This window comes from Mirounga angustirostris, unplaced genomic scaffold (assembly GCF_029215605.1).
Source record: "Mirounga angustirostris isolate CCGP_5_RB_7025 unplaced genomic scaffold, mMirAng1.0.hap1 SCAF_15, whole genome shotgun sequence".
NCBI classification, from domain to species: Eukaryota; Metazoa; Chordata; class Mammalia; order Carnivora; family Phocidae; genus Mirounga; species Mirounga angustirostris.
In genome coordinates, this window is record NW_026991723.1 from 81,337,680 (window position 1) to 81,360,263 (window position 22,584).

A 22,584-nucleotide genomic window follows, 5' to 3' on the forward strand; every position below is an offset into this window, starting at 1 on the left:
TGTCATCCTTAGTCATCAACTGCTTTTTGCTCCATCTCAGAAGCTTGGACTCGCTCTTTCTCAGCCTGGTGGACGCTTTCAGTTCAATGCACAGTGGTTTCATGGAAATAAAGCTACAGGAAAGCCGGAGAAGGCAAAATCTCACCAGCCGTATTGACCTGCCCCCACCAATGGTGTGGTATTTTCCAGAACCTAAACTTTGGTGCATGTAACTGAATATGTAGGATCTTGTACAGAAATGGTTTGGAGTCAGAAAGACTTGGCTCCAATCCTACTTCCATCTCTTGCTCTAGGTGTGGTGCTTAGCCTCGCTGAGCTTCATATACCTCATCTGAAAGATGAGAGTCACAATAGCTAATTTGCAGGGTTAGCTGCTAATGGAAGCAAAGAGTACCTAGGGTTATGCTCATCATATAGGAGGTACCCAATATAGGCTAGCTCTCTTTGCAGGTTCCTACTGATCCTACCACTGAGAAATGGCATGAAATGGCTTTAGAGTCCAGAGGAGCTCATTTCAAATCCTAGTTCTGCCTTTAACTTGTGTAACTACAGGCAAGTTACTCAGCAGCTCTAAGCCCCAGTTTCCTCATCTGTAAAATGGGAATAAGACTAGTACTGACCTTAGTTCATTCATTCAAAAAATATTTATTGAATGCTTTCCTATATCCCAGGAATTATTCTAGCTTCTAGAAATACAGCAGTGGACTAGACAAGCTCCCTGTCCTCTTGGAGCTTACAGTCTAGTAGGGGGGGACAGGACAAATAAAGATAATGCGATGTAAAATATTTTGCACAGTGCCTGAAACACAGTAAGCATTTGATGAAAGTCAGCTTTATTATATTTTTTCACAAGTTCAAGGAAATACGATTTTTTGTCTTTTCAAAAGTTCAATGAACTATGTAGCACCAAGGCATCTCAACAAACAGAATAACAGGTCTGAGAGGAGCTTAGAGTTGATCTTGTCATGAAACTCTGGCATGTTAGAGCTGGCAAAAAATCAGGAATTTATTTGGTCCAGTGTTTTTCAAAATGGGTTTCTTTTCTGGGGAAGCACTGGGGAGGCCAGATCAAATTACTTTTACCTATTTCAAATACTGGGTTCCCCAGAGGAAAAAAAGCTTTATATTTTTTTGAAAAACTATTAATCTAGTCTAACAATCCCTTTATGCAGATCACAAACCTGCAGCTTAGAGAGGGGAAAACCTCTCCCCAGTTTGATGGCACAGCAGGAATTGTCAAAAGGGGGGAGAGATGGGAGGGGGAGAACTTTTCAATCACATGATACTCTGCCCCATATAAGTACTTGAGTCAGCAATTATGTGTTGCACACCTCCTGCTCCAGAGGCACTCTGGGGATTCCAAGTTATCTGTCCTTCGGCCCTTCTAGAAGCTTCCAAAACAAGTTGGGAAGAAAAGGGCCCTGGGCCATTACTTGTAAACTCATGCCAAGGCTCCAAGCTACCTTCCAATGAGAGGAGATTCTCTCTTGAGCCCTAGAACTACACATCCATCTGCATCCATAGTAATCCCAACTGGGAGGTTGGGTCCTCAAATTTAGCATATCCAAACACACTATCAGAATCCAAACTCACTAGCCTCTAAAATGGTCTCAATGATCCTCACCTCCTGGTAGTCATGTGCTTGTGTAATCCCCTCCCCTTGCATGTGAGCTGCACATAGTGACTTGTTCCTAAAAACAGCAGAGGACAGAAATGATGGGATGTCACTTCCAATATTAGATTATAAAAAGACTGTGGCTTCCATCCTGGAATACCTTCTCCTGCTCTCTTGCTCACACACTCTGAGGGAAGCCAGCTGCTATGTTGTGGACTGCCCTCTGGAGGTCCAGGCGACAAGGAACTGATGATGTCTCCAGCCAACAGCCAGGGGGGCCTGAGGCCTAACCTCAGGCTCCTTCCCCAGTGGGGCCTTGAGGTGACTATAGTCCTGGCCATCATGTTGATTGCAGCCTTGCGAGAGACTGAACAAGAGGGAGTCCCCTAAGCCTCGGTTCCTGATCCACACAAACTGAGAGATAATAAATGTTTGTAAGTTTAAGCTGCTAAGTTTTGGGGAAATTTGTTACACCGCAATAGATTATTAATACACCATCTTTCTCTAAAATCGACTTTGTCTCCTGTATTCCTTATCCACCCAATTACATAAGTCAAAACTCTCTCCTTCATCTTTCATATCTAGCTGCTCACCAACTCCTGCTCAATGTATCTCTTGTACATCCTATCTCCTAAAGAGCTTTCCAGAACTGGCCCATCCTCACTGCTCCTAGCCTCCATTGGGTCTGCACCAGCTTTCACCTGGACTAATTTAATAGCCTCCCTATTTGTTTCTTGCTCTCCAACTCACCCCTCTAGTTCATCTGGCACAAGGGGCTGCCAGAGTAATTTTTCTAAAATGTAGAGTATTAGTATTCCTCTGCCTAACATCCCTGCCTGAAGAATGAAGCCCCAGTTCCATGACATGTCCTACAAATTCCTCTTTGACTTGACATTGATCTCACACTCCAGCTTTATTTCCTCCCCCTGCACATCTTGGGCTGTAATTGTGCTAAACTATTAATAGTTCGAGAATGCTTTACTGCTCTCTGCCTTTATACTCTTCTGCCTGGAAGACAACTTTATTGATGAAATATTTATTGAGCACCTACTAAATAACTAGGTACTGTTCTGGGCACTGGGGATAAGCAGTGAACAAGATAAATGATGTTTTAATATCCTGCCTTCTTGGAGCTTACATTCTAGTGAAGAGAGAGATCACAGTAAGTTAATAATTAAGGCCACAAAGAGTGTGATATGGTGGATGGAGGGGAGGGTTGGTGGTTTAGAACGATGACCAGGGAAGGCCTTGCCATCCCATTGTCTTCTGGCTTCCACAGTTTCTGATGAGAATACCTTTTTCATTATTCTTTGCTCTTCTGAACATAATGTATCTTTTCTCTTTAGCTGCTTTTAAGATTTTTTTTTTATCATCACTGGTTTTCCACAATTTGATTATGATAAGCTTTGGTGTGTGTGTGTGTGTGTCCTCCTTGGAGTTTCTTAGGCTTCTTGGATTGCAGATTTCTAGTTTTTATCAAATTTGGAAATCTGGAGCCATTTCTGCAAATATCTTTCTGTATTTTCCTTGTCTCTTCTACTTAGGGAACTCCAATTACACATATGTTAAAATACTGGATTTTGTACCATAGATCAGTGAGGGTCTGTTCACTTATTTTTCCTGTCATTTTCTCTTCTCTCTGTTTCATTTTGGATAGGTTCTATTGCTATGTCTTCAAGTTCACTGATCATTTCTCCTGCAGTGTCTAATCTGCTAATCTCATTCAGTGAAATTTTCATCTCAGATTTTGTATTTTCTTCTCTAGAAGTTCCATTTGGTTCTTTTAATAGCTTCCATCTCTCTTCATTAAGCTCATATTTTCCTTTAAAATCTTGTGCATAGTTATAATAGCTGTTTTAACATCTTTTTCCTACTAGTTTCATCACTTCTGATAATTCTGAGTCTATATTGATCTCCCCCCTTGGTATGGGTTACTTTACCTGCTCTGTGGAATGTCTGGATGCTGGATGCTGGACATTGTGAATGTTATAATGCTGAGTGTCTGGATTTTGTTTTCTTTTAAAAGGGGGTAGGCTTTTCTGGCAGTTAGGTTATTTGCAGATTAATTTGATACCTCCAAGGCCTACTGTTTAAGCTCCACTCAGTTGGGTCTAGAGTAACTTTCATTCCAGGGAAGATTCAGTCCATTAAGGCATAACTTCTCTGGAACCTCCACTGAATGCTCCCAGTGACCACCAAGGACTATCCACACTGGCTACTCATAGCATGAACATCTCTCCCTGCTCTGTGTGAGCCTGGGAGTTGTTCAGATTATCAGTTCACCGGTCTCTCTTTGCCCAACTGTATGGACCAACACTCACACCGGGGTGGCCTAACACTCAGCAATGACACAGGGATCTCTGCAGGCTCTGGAGCTCTTTTCCAGCTCAGCTCCCTCCGTTTCAGAATTCTGCACACAGAATTTCAGCCGCCTCAGCTTTCCCAAACTTTGATCTCCATCTCTGCAGCTCATTGAGGTCACAGCTCTTGGGTTCCCCTTCCCTGTGTCCATATCCTAGAGTTGTGGCAACCATAGGATTCACCCTTGGTTCCACTCCCCACTTCCTCAGGGATCACAGTGCTGAGCTGCCTGTTGTCCAAAATCGGAAACCACTTATTTCATATATTTTGTCTAGTATTCTAGTTGTTTTCAGCAGGACTTCTAGTCCAGATTTGTTATTCCATCATGACCAGAAGCAAAAGTCCCAGGAGGTGATGCATGAATCAGGACTGATTGAAGTGAGTTGATAAGTCATTTGAAGAGCTAAGAGCGAGCATTCCAGGCAGAGGGAACAGCAAGAACCCAGGTCACTTTCGAACAACTGCAAAGGGTGAGCAAGAGGGAGAATGGTAGGAGATGAGGTCAGATAGGAAGACGAGGAACCGATTGTGTAGCATCTTTTAGGCCATGGTAAGGAGCCAGGATTTTAAGTGCAATGAGAAAGCCATTGGAGAGTTTGCACAAGGGAAGTAATTGGATCTGACATGTTCTAAAAGAATCACTTTGGCTACAGTGAGAAAAATAGGCCATCAGCAGCAAGGGTGGGAAATGGGGCATCAATTAGGAGGCTATTGTGGTGGTACAAATGCAAGGTGATGGCTGCCTAGACTTGGACAGTAGCAGTGGAGCTGGTTAGGATGTATTTTAAAGTCTATTTGCAAGACTGGCTTATGTAGCAGACCCAGGAAGGAGGCAAAAAGAAGAAAGAATGGCTCAGGTTTTCACTTTGCATAACTGATAGAAAGCTGTGCATTTACTGAAATAGGAAAACAATGGCAAACTAGGTGTGGGAGGGAAATCAAGAGTTTGATTTTGGACATGTTGAGCGTGAGAGTCCCACTAGATATCTGAATAGAAAATGGAAGGAGGCAGCTGGATATACTAGCCACGGGGCTAAGTGAGAACACTGAGGGAGTGATTGTAGATAAGGGAATTTTCCAAGCACTGAGTGCTAGGAATCTCCAGCCCTGAAGGTTCAGAAGGAGGCGCACAGAAGCGGCAGCCAGGAAGGGGGCAGGGAAAGCAGACCATGATGGAGGTCCCTCACCCCTTTCTGCTTGGCAAATTCTGCTTCATCCCTGAAGCTCTGGCTAAAACAGCTCCTCCTCTGGGAAGCCCTCCCTGACTGGGTCAGGCAAAGTTAATTACTCCCTTCTCTGTGCTCTTGCAGCACCCTGTAGAGGCCCTTCTCCATCATTTAGGACAAGCAGTTGTGATCCCCAGGTGCCAGTCTTCCCCATAATCTGCGCCCCTCTTGGGGCAGGGACCGTGCCTTACCCATGGCCACCTGCCCCACAGCTAGCTCGGGGCTTGTCTCAGTGCATGCCCAGGGAATATCCCTAAGGAAGAAAAAAGCTTATGTATCAGAAGTGGTCAAGGAAGGCTTTACAGAGAAGGAGGGATTTAAGCAGCACCTTGGTGGAAGCACTGAATTCCAAAAAACAGTGAGACTGGAGAATGAGCCTGCCAGGCCAAGACAGAGGAGGACAAATGGGCAGGCTCAGGAAAGCACAAACTATGTCTAAGACACAGGAGCTGCTGTGTGTGGCAGGACAGATAAGGAAATGGAGGCGAAGAAAGGTTAACTGGCAAGCTCACCAGCTCGCGTGGCTGGAAGGAGCTGGTATTAGCTCAAACCCAGGGCCTCTGAGAGCGAAACCCAAGCCCTCGCGTGGCCACAAAGCTGCTTCTTCATCTCCTTCCCAGGGGGCGTCTGGGGCTAAAGGGGAGCAGGAGATCAAAAGAACAAAGAAGAAAGAGGAGCACTTTAGGCTTCAGGAAAGGTGTCTCCTTCAGACATCTAAGGGAAAGGATCAGGAGCCAAGGAGAGAATGAGACACAGCGCTAAAGGAAGATAGAGACGGAGCAACAGAACTGGGAAAGAATGTTCTTGAAAGCTGAGCTGGGAAACCTTTCCTTTGCGTGTGTTTTTCTGCCACATGAATCATCTACCCCCACATGGACCTGACTGCCGAAGCCAGGGTCACACCGCTGCCCTTCTTGAGGGCCGTGAGGACGTGTCGTGGGGGGCTGGCTGCACGATGGGGTTGGGGGGGGGGGGGACGTTCCTAGGCAACAGATTACAGGAAAGCTGCCCACAGCCTGAGCCGCGCCAGCAGCCGCTCCAGGCCACCACAATTTCCCAAGCAGTTATTGTGGCTATGATTGGAAAGGGGTCACAATCACATGTTTGAGATAAACGTAATGTCGCTGGCTGGAGTTTATGTCCCGGAATGCAGCAACGTGGGCCCGGCCCAGGCTACAGGCGAAGGGGGCTCCACGACAAAGAAATCATTTCTTGTACGTGCACAGAACGTTATAGTTTGCCTCTTTATCTCACATGTGATGGACAATGGCCCTGGGAGGAGGCTGAGGAAACAGGCACAGAGAAGTTAAGTGACTTAGGTAAGGTCACACAGCAACTCCATAGCAGAACCATACCGTTTCCTTCAATCTTCGGGTTTCAAGTTACTTCGGGTATCTGAGACCCAAACTAACAAGTGTTTTACCAAGTGATGAGGATAAAGAAAGTAAGAGAGGACTCCAAGGGGAAAAAACCTAGTATTTTGTCGATCACCGTGAATCTGAAATGTCTGGTAAACCCAATTTCAGACATCTAACACTTTACTCCTCGTCGAAGCTTTGTACCTACAGTATCTCATGCTGCTCCTAAGAAGGCAGCTGGGGAAGTAAGTGTGGGTGATTCCCAGGGAAAGAAACAGAGGCCCAGGGTAGTGAAGGACTTTGCCCAAGATCACACAGCTGCGAAGGGGAAGAGCTCCTCCTTGGAGCGTTGCTTCCAGTCCGGTGCTCATCCCCTGACCCCAGGCCTGGAAGCAGTTAGTGTGGTCAAGCAAAGGAAAACAGACACGGGGCTGCGGTTCCATCTGCTAGACGTCATCTGTCCAAACCAGTGGCTCCCTCCCTGTCTGCCCTCCAGTTCCCCACAGCTTGCACCCCTGGTTCCACCCCAGTGGCTGCCCACGCAGCCCGTCCGCAGCAAGACAAGCAGCAAAGCCGCCACCCTGGCACTCCCCCCTGCGCCCTCACCGTGCCAGGGCTCCGTGGCTTGGCTGTGCATGCCGGGCCCTCATGACTCTCCTGGAATAGCCGTCACCATCAAACAGATGCAGCCACACGGTCCCCTGGGATGACCCCTGGATGCCTCCACGTTGCAACGGTCTCCTTTGCCCTAACCTTTTGATGGCTTGGGATCGGACTTGTTTTCTCTGGTCCTATCTCTAAGTTCTCCCCACTTACCCTTTCTAATGCCGTAAGCTACCTACCTGATGGCTGAGCTGGACAGACATCCTACCTGGGAACCAGAGTCTGGGGTCCAAGGGCCTAAGGACGGATCTCTAGATCTAGACCCATCCATCAGAGTCGCTGCCCCCCTGCCTCTCCCCTCCCTTCTTTATTCCATCGGCCTGTTGCTTTCCTGCCAGTCTTGGATGGAGGACGAGAAACAACCCAAACAAATCGTATGTATTGATATTGGCCTAGATAGTAGTGCAAATGAAATGGGTCCCAACAGCCCACCTCAACATGTGGTGGAAAAGAATGTTGAAAAAGACCATATACTTTATAGTAGCGTTTTTATAAAGCTCAAAACCAAGCAAAACAAAACAATATATATTGTTAGGGATACATTCGTGCATAAGAAAAGTATTTTTTAAGGCAGGGGGAATGATAAACATAAAATTCCAGACACTGTGACCCTTGGCGTGGGTAGGAAAGTGGGATGGGGACAAGCACAGTAGCTAGCAAGCGAGCTTGGGTAGGGAGGTGGCGTTTGGGATGACCATTTTGTTGTTCTGCTCCAAAGCTTACAGGCGTGTTCTGTGTGTTCTTTTTATACATTCACCTGCCACAAAGTAATTTGGAAGATGAGATGGAGAGGGTCCCAGAGGTACTCCTTCTTACCATCTGCTCCCCACTCTGAGTATCTGGTGGCAGGAACCCGGGTGTCTACTGAATTGCCCGGACTCCAGCCTCGCCCTGCTTCACAGCTCTACTCTCGTTCCCTCCCCTTCCTCCCGCGCTCTGGCTCGGGCCACCACGCTGTGGCCCCAGCCCCCTCACTCCCATGAAGATCATCCTCGATGATCACGAAGCACAGTGGACAATTTCAGTTCTGGTCTCGTGTGACAGCTCAGTGGCATTTGCCACTGCTGATCCCTGCCTGCTCCTTCTCCAAGCACGTCTTCCTTGGCACTCAAGGTACTTCCTCTCCTGATATCCCTTCTACGCCTCAAGCCCCTTCTTGTTGGCCTGTGCTGGTCCCTCCCCCACCCCCCACCCCCACCTGTCCCTTGCCTAAACAGTGGTGCCCACAGGAGTCTTCTGAGGCCCCGCCTCCCCTGCAGCCTCACACGGCTTCCGTCATTGTCTGAACGCTGGTGAGTTCTCAGCCGGGCCCCAGCATCTCGCTCCTGAACGCCAGGCCCAAATGTCCAATTGTCCACTCAAACTCTCCACTTGGAGGTCACATAGGCTCTTCAAGGGCGTGTTCAAGTCCAACTCCTGACCTTCCCCACACAAGCCTGGTCCCCTTCCTGTGGCTTCTATTCATCCATCCAAGTGCCTAAGCCACGAGAGTCAGTCTCGGTTCTCCTCTGTCCCTCACCGCCACTGCCTCACCAACCCCTTCAACCCCAGCAGTCACCAGCCCAGCCCGTGCACCTCCTAAATGGCTCTCAGATCTATTCTCTCCACCCGCACCGAGATCTTCCCAATCCAAGTGAACATCAGCTCTTGCTTGTATGAAAGCCATCGGTTCACTAGTCACCTCCCTGCTCCCAGCCTTGCCCAATCCACTCTCTACCCTGCAGCTGGTTTGTTCTTTGTAACGTGCAAACCTGAGCCCACCATTCCCCTGTGCACATCCTCTGGGGGCCCCCACAGCCCTCAGCCTTCCATGATCCGGCCGCGACCTACCTCTCCCGCCTCCTCTTCCCTCATCTCCCTCCAAGCTCTGTCTCAAACCCCACCCTCCAACCACACCGAATCTCTTTCAATTCCTCAAACTGCATGACTTCCCCCCCCTTCCCCCTAGGGCTGTGAACATGCCCCCCAGAACACTGTCTCCCCAGCCCTATCCAGAATCTCTGACTTCGTCCAATTGCCACTCCCAGACCACCCTCACTCACAGCCAGAAAATGTCAGACAGTCCCACAATGTCACAGTGCCCAGTCCATTTCTTCCTCTACTCTAGCCCTTGTGACACTTTATACGAGGTGCTTTCTAAACGATTTGTCTCCCATATTAGTAAACTCCATGCCTCGGCCAGAGGAGACCTGACCGACTGTCTACGCAGTACCTGGGACAGTGCCTGGGCCCTACGAAGCAGGTGGTACAAAATGCTGGAAGGAAGGATGAATAAATAAATGGCAAGCACTGTGCTTGTGTTATTTCATTTAATTCTTACAAGAATCCTTTCAGGGAGGTACTCTTCGTCTCATTTTACAGGTGAGAAACGGGAAGCAACTTGCCTCTATTCACACAGCTAGCAAATGTAAAGTTGGACCCAGGTTTAACCTCCAAGGCCACACCCGCAAACCCCTCTGCCCACCTCTGGCCGCCCCACCCCCACCTTTCATCCCACAGGAAGCCAGGGAGCCTTCCACAGGCCCCGTGAGGTTTTGGGAACTCAGGCTGGGACTGGCAATGGTTACCTGGAAGCACGTGGGCCCCGGCCTCCCCGCGGGGATGTCCGACTGGTAGAAAACTTTGAGCTCTGGAGTCAGGGCAATGACAGTCTTAATCACCAGGGAGATGATATCAGACCAGACCTTCTTGATGTCAACACCTTTGGAAGACAACCTACAAAGGATGCTAGAGAAAGTCCTTTTGCTGCCCGTGCTAGCGCTGTCCGAATGGACAAAGTTACCACTGTGGATGTTCAGGGAATAGTTGGTTAAGTGCATAAAGATGTGGTGCAGATTTTTGGGGTTGGGCTCCTGATATGGCTCTGTACAAAATCTAGAGAGTCCATCTTTGGCTATATAAATCTCTAAGGGGTCTAAGGACTTGAGTAAGACATACAGACGAATGTCAAACTTGAGCTTGTCAATCAGAAGAGGTTTGCAGATGTACTCCTGGACCACCGCTGGTCGGCTCTGAAGGGTCCCTGCCAGGCGGATGTCACTGGGGTCTTTAATGAGGTAGATGCCATCGCCCTGACAACCACTGTCAGGCTTCACAATAAAAGTGGGCTTCCAGGAGGGGTCGCCATCTTTCACCATTCGAACCTGGTGGGGAAAAAAGAATGGTTAGCCTTACATTCTTTTCCTCTCTGCACCCCCAAGACAGAGCAGGACCTCAGCCAATGTTTGGTGAAGGAGTGACAAAGTGAGCCCTGCCTGTGGGAGTCTTCACAGGACTAAGAACTGTCGTGACCTAAGAACTGTCCTTAGTCTTGTCCTCCAGGAAGGGGACCGGGAATGTGGCGGATCTTCGGTCCCAGGAGCTAGGTCCAAATCCCGGGTGTTTGTCGGAGATCTAACACCGGGCAAGTCATTTAACTCATGATGATATGATAATGGTGAGGAGGAGGAGGAGGAAGAGAAGGAGGAGGATAATGGCCTAACACCATTTTTAAAGAAGATTTTATTTATTTATTTGACAAAGGGAGAGAGAGCATGAGCAGAGGGGAGGGGCGGGGGCAGGGGGAGAGGGACAAGCAGACTCGCCACGGAGCGGGGCGCCCAATCCTTGATGGAGATTCCAATCCCAGTTCTGCTTCTCAGCTAGCTGACAAGTTACTTCATCCTTAAGAAATAGGGATGGCTGGGCTTCACAGTTGCCTTTCACGGGTCAGGCTCTGCGTGCTTGGGCCTTTGCATTCCTGATCTCACTTAATCCTCAGAACAATCTTACTCCTGTTGTGCAGAGGAGGACGACACCGAGAACTTAAGTGACTTACCCAGGTCACACAGGAGCAGCAGGGCCAGGATGGGGCTCAGGCAGTGGGACTGCAGTGCCCACGCTCTGACCATCTCTGCTCCTTGTGTTGTGAAAGAGAATCATATTCTCTGTGAGGGTCAGAGTAGGTGGACGGTGCCGTGTGGACTATCTGGCGCATCGCAGGCACTCATGAATGGGGCTGGGCCGGGGCGCCCGGTGGGCTCAGTCGGTTACGCGGCTCCTGGGATCGAGCCCCGCATCGGGCTCGCTGCTCAGCAGGACTGTCTGCTTCTCCCTCTCCCTCTGCTCTTACCCCCACTTGTACTCACTCTACCTCTCAAATAAATAAATAAATCTTTAAAAAAATAAAAATGGGGATCTACAACCCTACCCTCACTGGATCACTCTAAGGAGGAGATAAACTGAAATGTGCCAAGGGCCGAGTGTAAGACCAAACGCGGAGCTAGTGCGGGGAAACGTTCATGTTATCATTTGTATCTCCCGTTCGGTTCCTCTAGCAGACCAGGCCCATCCTCCTTCGGTCTGTTGAGATCTTTTTGAAACTAGATTCTGCCATCCATAATATCTGCTGTCTTTCCAGCTCCAGGTCAGCAGCACATTCACATAATTATCTGGGGCACTTGACCAGTCCAGACACTCAGTCTGGATCTGCAGGTCTGCTGTATGATTCATGCACACCCAATTCCCCTGGACACTCATCAGGTCCTCTGTGCGGCCACGGAGAGTGCACAGACTTGGACTTGGAGGGGGCAGGGGAGCTGGAGGAAGCCTGGAGGCAGATGGGAAAGAGGGAGCCAGTCTCTCTGCAGCTTCTGCCGGGCCGTGCAAGACTCACAAGCAGGCCTTCCGTTCTGGGCTCTATAACTCAGAGCCATGCCCGGGTGGTGGGGGGGGCAAGGAGGTGGCGTGCCGCCCACCCCCCCCCCCCAGCCCCGGACTCGCCCCGGCCCTCCACCTTTGCTGCAGCAGCTCAGCCCATGACATCTGCACTCTGGGTTTTACTTATCTCTCTGGCCAGCCTATATTTCTAAGTGAAGGTTTTGCCAATTCCTTGGGCACTATCGGTTACTCCGGGCTTGTAAAAGATCTTTAACAATGGAGAAACACTTAAAACCTTAATAATGGTCCACATCAATTGTTTCCCCTTGTCAGCAGGATTCAGGAATGGAAGTTCACAAGAGATCAATGCAAGCCTTTCGTGCAACTGTGACCTTGACGTTTATGTAGTTATTTAATATGCATCCAAAGCATTCCTATATTTGGCCCTTCACAGTAAATATAAGCATGCTGGAGAAATGGCAGTTATGGATCAAGAAGTGAAAAATGTGAAGTTTGCACTGATGGGTAATTTTTCCCTCTGGAAAGCTTTTACTATGCTGAAGATACTAACAGTTCAATATATCATGGGGAGCAATATTTTCTCCTTTGAATTCAGTGTATATGCCTTAAATAAATTAAACTACATGGTCAATAGTCTCTGTCATTCATTGCATTACTGAATATTTCTTCTGCTCTTTGCCAAGGTAGGACCATACAAATCATGATTATTAATACTAATGGGATCATTGAAATTTTAGAACCAGGAGGATCCTCGGAGATCAACACCGCCCAGTCCTCCCATAATTCAAACTGAGAAGATGAGGCTCCGAAAGGTGACATGACTTGCCTTGGGTCCCCGGGCTGGCTGGTGGGATGGTTCGGATGAGAACTAAGGACATCTGACCTTACTGCAGGTTCTCTATGCCCATCTACCTCTCCTAAGATAAAACTAAAGGCCTCTTTTTCCTGAATACTATAGGGAAGATTTTCTCAGTATGGCAGGCAATGTTGGTGTCTGAGTTCTGGGTGCACACGAAGGAGTCTGGCCCCTGAGCATGGCCTTCTCGGAGCTGTAACCACAGATGCTGAGTTTGCCAGGGCCTCCCCAGTTCCAGAAGCTTCTGCCCGGGCTCCTGGCTTGTTATAATATAGGTACAATCTATGGGAAAGCCTCAGAGCTTTGGGTTCCCTTGGCCACCAGATCCTTCAGTGGCTTCTATTTTTAAAAGGGAAAGAGATTTTCCAGAATTCACATTCACCTCTCCTCTGAGGTTTTACTCGAGTGACCCTTTCCCCCCAGTTATTAAAGTTAAGGACTAATGCACTAGTTCTTAGCAAGAACACATGGGCTAGGATAAAAATATAGTCTATCTAACTAGGCCCCAGCCCCAGAAATTCTGATTTAATAGATCTGGGAGGAGACCCGGGCATGTGTACTTTGGAAAAAGCATGCAGGGTGATTCTGATGTTCACTCCGCTTGAGAATCACTGAACTAATGTGAATTGAATAAAAATACAATCAGGGACCAACGTATCAAATGAAGTTTTATGCACTAATGTTAGCCTGAATAGGAGGAAGACCTGCACGTAGGCTGTAGCTGCTGGTATCTCCAGTTTTACCCAAAGCTGCTGTTGGACGTGAAATCCATTATCTTGTAACTATGCACGGATGGCTGAAAGATATGCAAAGAGGATGTGGTGGCCTGATCGATTGGCACGCATCTGGCCTTTTGAAAAATTTATGTGTCTTTTACTGCCCCCTAGTGGATATTTAAGAAATGTGACTGGGACAGACGCCCCATTCCAAATTCCAACTCTTGGCAGTAATCGGCTCTACCATGATGGTCTTAAAGAAGCACCGCTACGAAGAGCTCCCTCTGTAGACTGTTAAGGTAAAGTAAGATCATACTTTGAATGAACTCCTCTCCTGACAAGGCCAGGGTTGGCCAAGGTCACATTCAGTGTTCATGCTCTCTGTTCCTTCAATACATTTCAAGTGTTCTCCCTACTATACAGATGGGACTATCTGTTAAGATTCTCTCTTAGTATGTATAAAACCTAAAATTATGGGCAGCATGAATATGAAATCCTGCAAATATATACCACAAAAACATCTGTGACTTTTCTGTTCTTCACTGTGCTTTTTTGTATTTTCCCAGCTTTCCGTTAGGGAAAAAAAAAAAAGATGAGTAGCCATGGTCAGCAGCAAGTGTCTCTAAATGTGTGTAAGGAATACTTCTCGGTGAATAGATACTTGTACATCCACGTTCGGAGGAGCATGCCTCACAATAGCCAAAAGGTGGGAGCAGCCTGAGTGTCCATCACCAGAAGAGTAGATAAACAAACTGTGCTATCCACAGACAACAGAAGACTATTCAGCCGTACAAAGGAAGGACGCCTGCCACAGTGGGTGAACCTGGAGGACATTATGCTAAGCGAAAGAAACTGTCACACTAAAGGAAAAAACTGGATGGTCGCACTTATGGGAAGTACCTAGAGGAGCCAGAATTCACAGAGACAGAAAGTAGAGGGGTTACCGGAGGCTGAGAGAGGGAGAAATAGAGAGCTGGCGTGTGAGGGGCACAGAGCGTCAGCCTGGGGAGATGGAAGAAGATGGTGGCAGTGGTTGCACAGCAGTGTGAATGCATTTGATCCCCTCAACCATACACTTAAAAATGGTGACGACTGCAAGTTTTATGTTATGCGTATTTTACCACGATTTTTTTAAGTTTTTAAAAATGTTCAATAGAATGAAGGAACTAAATAGCTTTCGGTGAGTTAGAAAGAAAACTGAAGTAAAAAAAAAAAAAAGAAAGAAAACAGAGAATGTGGATTCTAGCCCCAGTTTAGTCAGGCAATTTCTGACTGTGTGACCTTGGGAAAGTCCCCTATCCTCTCCTGGGCTTTGTTGTACTCACCTATAAAATAAAGAGGGTATGCTAAGGTCCCCGGCTTCTGCCAACTAACAGGGTCTGAACAGTGATTTATCTTGACATCACCACAGTTGAAGGCTGTGTTACAAACACGCAAGTGACATTAATCAGCGGAGAGCTCACGCTGGGCTGCTGAGATGAGTGCGTCGGGAGGGTCTGCAAGAGCGGGAGATCTGGACTGGAGATTTATGATGCACTTGAGGAAGTCGGCTGGGCAGCTGGGGGAAGCGAGCTAAAATATTTTGAGAGAGAAATTCAGCAACTGGAATACTAAGCCACAAAACATGATTAGCAATGAGGGGCAGCTAAGAGGACAGTTTCTGAGGAAACACGGTGTCTGCAATCCCTGGGAGGTCAAAGCCAGTTAGAGCGGTCCTCTGTCACTCAGGTGGACTGGCATCCAATCTCAGCAACCGAGACCCTTGGTGTTGCAGGCACGGGTAAAACAAAGCCTCTGGAAGACAAGCCGATGTCACAAAGCGCGTGCATGCAGGGACCAGCCCCTTCCAGCCTCCGTGGACTGAGCCTCGCGCCCAGGGCAAATCCCTGCCCCCGGCGCTCCGGGTGATCTCTGAGTCAGCTGAGGAGGAGGCAGTCCACAGTTAGGCCACCTAGGGCCAGACGGGAAAGGGGCAGAGTGGGAGGGAGACAGGTGCCACCAAGCGGAAGAACGGGGCACGTATGGTGCTGCCGCAGCGGAGTTTTTATAAAAGCGGGAAAGAGCGGGATATATCGGGGCAAGTGCAAACAGCTCCAATGGCTGGAGAACAGAGAGTGGGGAAGTGGCGAGTGCACTGGAAATCTCACCAGTGAGATCTGCCAGGGCCAGATAACAAGCAGCTTCGCGCACACACACCCCTAGGCACTCATACATGTATCATCTCATTTAATCCTCCACAACCCTACCCCTACTTTACAGCTAAGGAAACGGGGGCCCAGAGACGTTAATTAACTTGCCAGAGGTCACACAGCCACTGGGATGGGGAGCTAGGATTTAAGCACAGTCAGATTCCAGAGCCCCTGGGGATAGTGAATGAGGGAAGGACGTAAGGCAGGGGATGGAAGAAGATCATGGCTGGGTATGAGGTGGGGCCTGACAGGGAAGGGCCCTGAATATCATTTTAGGGAGATTGGACAATGTCCTGAAGTGACAGGGAGTCACTGCAGGGCTTTAGAAGGAAACAGCTTAAGGGCGCCTGGGTGGCTCAGTTGGTTAAGCAACTGCCTTCGGCTCAGGTCATGATCCTGGAGTCCCGGGATTGAGTCCCGCATCGGGCTCCCTGCTCTGCAGGGAGTCTGCTTCTCCCTCTCCCGCTCCCCCCTCTTGTGCTCTCTCTCTCAAATAAATAAATAAAATCTTAGAAGGAAACAGCTTAATTAGACATGTACTTAGAAATATCCCTCTGTCTGCTGCACAGAAAATGGCCCAGGGTAGGGGGGAGAGGCTGGGGGCAGAGAGGACGAGCTTAAACTGAGGCTGGGGGTGGGGTGAGGGGGAAGGAGGCAGGTTTGAGAATGTTTGGGAGGTAAAATCAACAGAACTGGGTGACGAGGTGAGGGAGAGGGGGGCACTAGGACAGCTTCCAGATATCTAGGTGAAGGTGGTTATATTCACAGGGAAGGACAGAGGAGGGAGAGAGATCTCGGGGAGGCCAGGGGGAGACGGGGGAGGGGGTGGGCTAGACAGAGGAGGCTAAAGGGCACACAACTGGAGAGGCTCTGCGGCCCCTGGAAATGTGCAGCTGGAGCTCGGGAGAGACATCTGGGGCCATCAGGCCCCCACACGATGGCCATAGCTTCCACGATTGACCTGGTTCCACAGGGACATTAGAGGCAGAGAGAAGAGCCCGCCTGGGGATGAGAGGCTGGAAGAGCGGAGGAGAGCACAAAATGCCTTTGATTTGTACTTGGCCCACAGGCAACTGGTCAATTTTCAACCAGGGGGTGGCAGGCCACCATACCGTTCGCACTCATGGGGAGGATGGTTTGGAAGAAAAGAGACCAGACCTAGGAAGATTCGGGGCTGTCAAAGTCTTGAAGGTCTGGGCTGGGCTGGGGAAGTAAGGCTGAGGTGGGTTCGGGGGCACCCAGGGACTGCAGCAATGTGGGGCACAGCTTACAGACTTAGGGGCTGCAGGAAGGGGAGCGGGGCTGGGGTGGGAAGGGGGAGATGGGGAGCTCACTCCGTTGACCGAATATTCACTGAGCCACGAAGCCAACATAAGACTTCATCACCTCATTCCTCAAGCCCTTTCCCGTTCATCGGAACCAGACCGCGCTGTCCAGTATCTCATACAAAGGGCTCATTTTGACCTTCGCAGTGACTTTTGAAGTATTAGCAAAAGTAAGAACTGCTGTGTGGCAGGGGTGAGACTCAAGACTCTGATTTTAAACTCAGACGTGGAATCTTAAACTGGAGGAAGGGGATCCGAATAAGCCTCTCAGGCCGGTGGTTGGCGGGGGGACCGTGGGCCCCGTGGCTGGAGCAGCACCTGCCACTGCCTGGGCACACGGCTCGCCACTCCCTCGCTTTTGAAGAGTTCCAGTCGTGAAAACTTTAGTGGCAAAGCCAAAAAAGCTAAATACAAAAACCCCCATTCGTTTTGTCACTGATGAGTATCCTGGGTTTACTTGAGCAGTTTAGAAGAAATACCAGGAATTAGTCCCAAGGAGTGGTAGCTGGCCGCTCATGTGCAAATCCCTGGCATGGCTTCAGAGGCCCTCCTTCTTTGGCAGGCTGGCCCTAGCCTCTGCCAGAGCCACAGCCTCAGCTCCTCCCCCTGCCTCCCCTCCGCTACCCCTTGACAGTGCTTCCCACCCGCCCCCACGCACCCCTGCCCCCTCTTGGCCCGCAGAGCTACCACTCGGCCTCCCAGGCCCAGCTCAGAGGTGCCCTCTGAGAATCCTCTCCTGGCTTACAACCCTCCGGGCAGAGCGGCCACGGCTTTCTACACCTTGCCACAGCACATCTCTAGCACGGTATAACTAACTGCTCATGTGTCTTTGAGTTGATAGCCATCTTGCATTGTAGTGACGTAAGTACTGCTCATTATGAAAGCTAAGAACGTGGACATGACAGCCAACAGCCTGCGGGGCTTACAAAGCCCAGCACCGCTGCCACTTACTAGCTAGGTAACCCTCAACAATTTCCATACCTCTCTGGGCCTCAGTTTGCTCATCTGCAAAATGGGAATAATAGCACTGCCTCTGCCATAGGGTTGTTGTGAGGATTGCATCAGGTAAAGAATGTAAAGTGCCAGAGCAAACATATGGTGGGCTATTATTATTTATTGTTCTGTCTCTCTCACTTGACCACGTGTTTGTTGAGGATAAAGACCATGCCTTATTTTAGTCACTATTCCCAGTATGTAGTGAGGTGGATGCTCAATAAATATTTTACAAAATACTATTAAGAAGCTTGATTACTATGGCGTTTATGAACTGCAGGAACATTACCTAACAGATATGTAGCTGACAGACTGCCAGATAAACCGACTTCTCCTGTAGAAACAAAATTATTTTAACAAGTAAGAAAAGTTACCTCGGAACTACCATTTGTGAAACACACATTCTGTGCTATGAGCTTTGCAGTCATGATCTACTGAATCCTCACAACAATCCTGCAGGGAAGCAGAGGCTCAGAGAGGTGGAGTCCCAGGGCCAAAGTCACATAGCTAACGAGCAGTAAAGTGACTTGAACCCAAGTTGCTCAGATTCAAAAAGTCTGTGATCTTTCCATGACAACTACATTCTTTGGGAAAACTCAAAGCAGTCAACATGCAGGGACTTTTGTTTAACAGGCACAGTAAGGAAGGAGATAGATGGAGGAGGACAAAGTTATAGCCACAGGGGGCAGGACTCATCTTGCGGTATGAGAAGCGTGATTCCATTCAGCCACAGAGCCCGGCCAGGCCCAGGAAAGAATTCCCTCTCTCTCTCTTTCTCTCTCTCTCACACACACACTTTGTAAACAGAGAAACTGCAGACTTGCTCAAGGCCACACTAGTCGCAGAACCAGACACAAAGCGCAAAATCCCCAGATTTCTAACCCAAAGTTCCTTCCACTATAATTGATTCAGTCATCGGAAGAGGTCTTTCAGAAGAGAACCTGGAAATAAGTTCTCTCTCCTCGTTCTGAATAATAACATAACATTTGTTTGGTCTTATCATACATTTGGATATTTTCAGAGCGATCGCCATATTCAGTCTTCAAGCCTCCATTCCAGGGAGACAGAGGAAGGGGAGGCCCAGAGAGAACGGAGCCCGCGGCCGCCCAGCTGAAGGGGTTCTCAAAGCACGTGGGAGGTGGACACAGCACCACACACGCTCCAGGAAGCGGGTGCTGATGGTCATGAAGCCTGAGAGGAGCCTCTCCACGGAACTCCCCCCCAGTCCCCTCTTGTCACTGCAATTTAATGGATCCCACTCTTAGTGAGCAGCAACTTTATGTGGGCCATAATCTATCCATCATTAGTGAGCAATCAAAAAGCCACTCTAGGACACACCTGGGACTATAAAACTTGCTTCATAGGAAAGCACCGGTCATGTTGTGAGACTGTCCATTTTCCTCTCAGGTCTCCCCCTCAACACCGGGAGAGAGGACGTGAGGACAGCTAGCTCACCAGCCAGGCCACTCAACAGAGCCTGGCCTCCCCGCCCTCCCCCCGTCTCTCCCAAGTTCCCTGACCAGGCTCTGACCAGGCTTGCTGGGCCTGAGCCCAGGGGGGCCCCGGGCTACAACTCCGTGTATCTGAGTGTCTGTGGGGAGCAGCAGAGCAGAGGGCATGGGCTTTGGAGTCAAACAGACCTGGGTTCAAACCTCAGCTTGGCCACTTCCAAGCTGAGCCTCGGCCAAGCTGCTTAACCTGTGTGTATTCAGTATCCCCACCTAGAAGACAGGAAGAATATCGCCTCGTTCCTGTGGCCGCTGTGAGAATTAAATTTCTATTTATTGCATTTCTATTTAACACAGGATTATTTTTTATAGTACTACTTTTGGTTTCATTTACTTTATTTTTTATTATTCTGTCCCGGTCTCCTGATCGTCCTCCAGATTCCCTACTGTGGCTCCTCCCTGACCTACTTGGCTGGAATCTGAACACCGACTCCGCTGTCCTGTGCACAGTCCCCAGGGACTGGGCTTGTCTCCTGACCCTCAGCTGTTCCCCGCTCCCCTCCCACAGCGGCCTCACATTCACCCCAGCCGAGTCCAGCCCACAGCCTCGTGGGATTCCCTGGCCCCACAGGCCTCGCTCTCCTACCTCCCTTCCCCACAGTCTCCTCCTGGGACCCCAGAAGACATCACAGCTGATCCCACCTGGAACACAACACCTGGTTACTAAGCTCCCCTTCCAGCTAAACTCATTTTTCAATACTGAGGGGTTCCTGCTAATGAACTGGCTAAATAATCTTTAGCTCACCTCCAAATGTCTATGACCACATTATAATCAAAAGCACTTCAGATCACCAGCCCTAGCTTTTCCTTCTTCCCAACACCACGGTCCTTATATCTCTTGCATTCTTACCATACTTCACATGTTGAACTTAAAACAACAACAACAACAACAACAACGAGAATATCGGTGTCGTATTTTGCAACATTCAAACCAGGAGTCCTCCCTCCCCTGCTCTTCTGGCTATAACAGCAACACCATTAGCACTGTGGATGAGTGCCAGGCATTGGGCTACACGTGTTGTATGCATACATAAGATCTAACCCTACAGGATGAGTGAGGGCATTTTCATTGTTCTACTTTGTAACTAGAGCTTTTCCCCATACTCCCAGGACTACAAAAAAGGGGCTGAATTAACTCAACTGCCAACTCGTTGAAGGCCGGGAAAACAGCTCCCCTGCCCTCCTCTGTCCCCCATCCAGCCTGGAACCTGCATGGAGTGGGACGCAGCAAATGCTGGTTGGAACCCCGCCCGGCCCCTGTCTTCCTTTGTTCGATGTTACTCCTTTATTCGGGATGACAGGCTTCAAGCCTCTGGTGCGAATCCTGGGTGACTTCCATCATTCCCAGGACTTCAGTGAAAGTACCCTGAATGCAGCTGGCTCCCCATTCTCTTATCTCTGGCACACACCTCTCTCTTGGGCTCCAGACCCATATTAGACATCTCCATAGGCATCAAATATTCGACTTGGCCAAAACTAAATCCATTGTCTCTTTCCTCAAATCTACTCCTGTGTTCCCTGTACCAGTAAAGAGTGCCACCATCCACCCCTGTCCCCGAGCCAGAAATCTGGGAGTCACCCTGGCTCCCACCTTCTTGCACATCACCCGCCCTACGGGGTCACCAAGTTCTGACATCTCTACCTCCCAACACATCTGACTGTCCTCTACTGCTCTCAGCGCTCTCCACCTCTTTTGCTGCAACAGCCTCAGTTTTCCCACAGGTTATTTTCACTCCTTATGAGCAACCCGATGAGGGAGACGGTCAAGGGTGAGCCAGATGAAATCGCCAGTTTTATAGGTCAAAACCATCCATTTGGTATTGGCAATTTTGTATGGTTCAGCGTAACACTGTTACAGCCCCCTCCATCAGCGGTGAGGAAAGGGGACTTAGAGGGTCAGGTACTCCTCCAGCGTCAGATGGTTGTGCGCTAGAGACCCAGGATCTGAACATGAGTGTGTGTCCAAATTCTCCAAGGCTACACTTTGTCTGCTAAATCACATCATCTGTCATATACCCGATCCGAGAGGAAGGCTCACAGCTTAAAATTGCAGGATATAATTAATAATAATATATAATAACCACGTATGAGCACCTACAATTCATTTGCATTAAGTCATTATTTTACTTAATCCTCATCTACTGATAGTGATTTTTCCTTTTTGTTTATTAAAAATATATATTCTTGGGGCGCCTGGGTGGCTCAGATGGTTAAGCGTCTGCCTTCGGCTCAGGTCATGGTCCCAGGGTCCTGGGATCGAGTCCCGCATCGGGCTCCCTGCTCCTTGGGAGCCTGCTTCTCCCTCTGCCTCTCTCTCTCTGTCTCTCATGAATAAATAAATAAAATCTTTAAAAAAAAAAATATATATATATATATATATATTCTTGGGCAAAACACTTAAATTCTCTGCCTCTGTTTTTTCTTGGATATAATGGGAATAATATATGTACCTCACAAGGGATATCTTGAGGACTGAATGAGTTAATATACGTGAAGCTCTTTTAAAAAGTGGTGCTGGCAAGGAAACAGTCAACAGGACTAAAAGGGAACCTACGGAACAGGAGAACATATTTGCAAATGACATCCCAGATAAAGGGCTAGTATCCAAGATCTATAACTTATCAAACTCAAGACCCAAAAAACCAAATAATCCAGTCAAGAAATGGAAGACATGAATAGACATTTCTCCAAAGAAGACATACAAATGGCCAAACAGGCACATGAAAAAATGCTCCACATCCCTCGGCCTCAGGGAAATCCAAATCAAAACCACAATGAGATACCACCTCACACTGGTCAGAATGGCTAAAATAAACAAGTCAGGAAACAAAAAATATTGGCAAGGATGTGGAGAAAGGGGAACCCTCTTGCTCCGTTGGTGGGAATGCAAGCTGGTGCAGCCACTCTGGAAAACTGTATAGAGGTTCTTCAGGAAGTTAAAAATAGAGCTACCGTATGACCCAGCAATTGCACTACTAGGTATTTGCCCCAAAGATACAAATGTAGGGATCCGAAGGGACACCTGCACCCCAATGTTTACAGCAGCAATGTCCACAAGAGCCAAACTGTGGAAAGAGCCCAGATGTCCATCGACTGGTGAATGGATAAAGATGTG

General features: G+C 48.7%; 1 protein-coding gene across 10 annotated transcripts in view; it reads right to left on the bottom strand.

The window, feature by feature from the left end:
• TTLL11 (tubulin tyrosine ligase like 11) overlaps positions 1-22,584 on the bottom strand; it is a 228,728-nt gene that overhangs the window by 126,527 nt on the left and 79,617 nt on the right. For 9 of the 10 annotated variants that reach the window (XR_010407731.1, XM_064579516.1, XM_045883072.3 and 6 more), the window contains one exon: positions 9,791-10,366. Coding sequence is in view for 9 of the 10 variants with exons in the window: in XM_064579516.1 (XP_064435586.1) it covers positions 9,791-10,366 (576 nt within the window). In the remaining variant the exon portion in view is untranslated. Of the gene's footprint in view, positions 1-9,790; positions 10,367-14,779; positions 14,920-22,584 lie in introns of those variants that run through there. The other variant, XM_064579522.1, reaches the window with a different exon arrangement.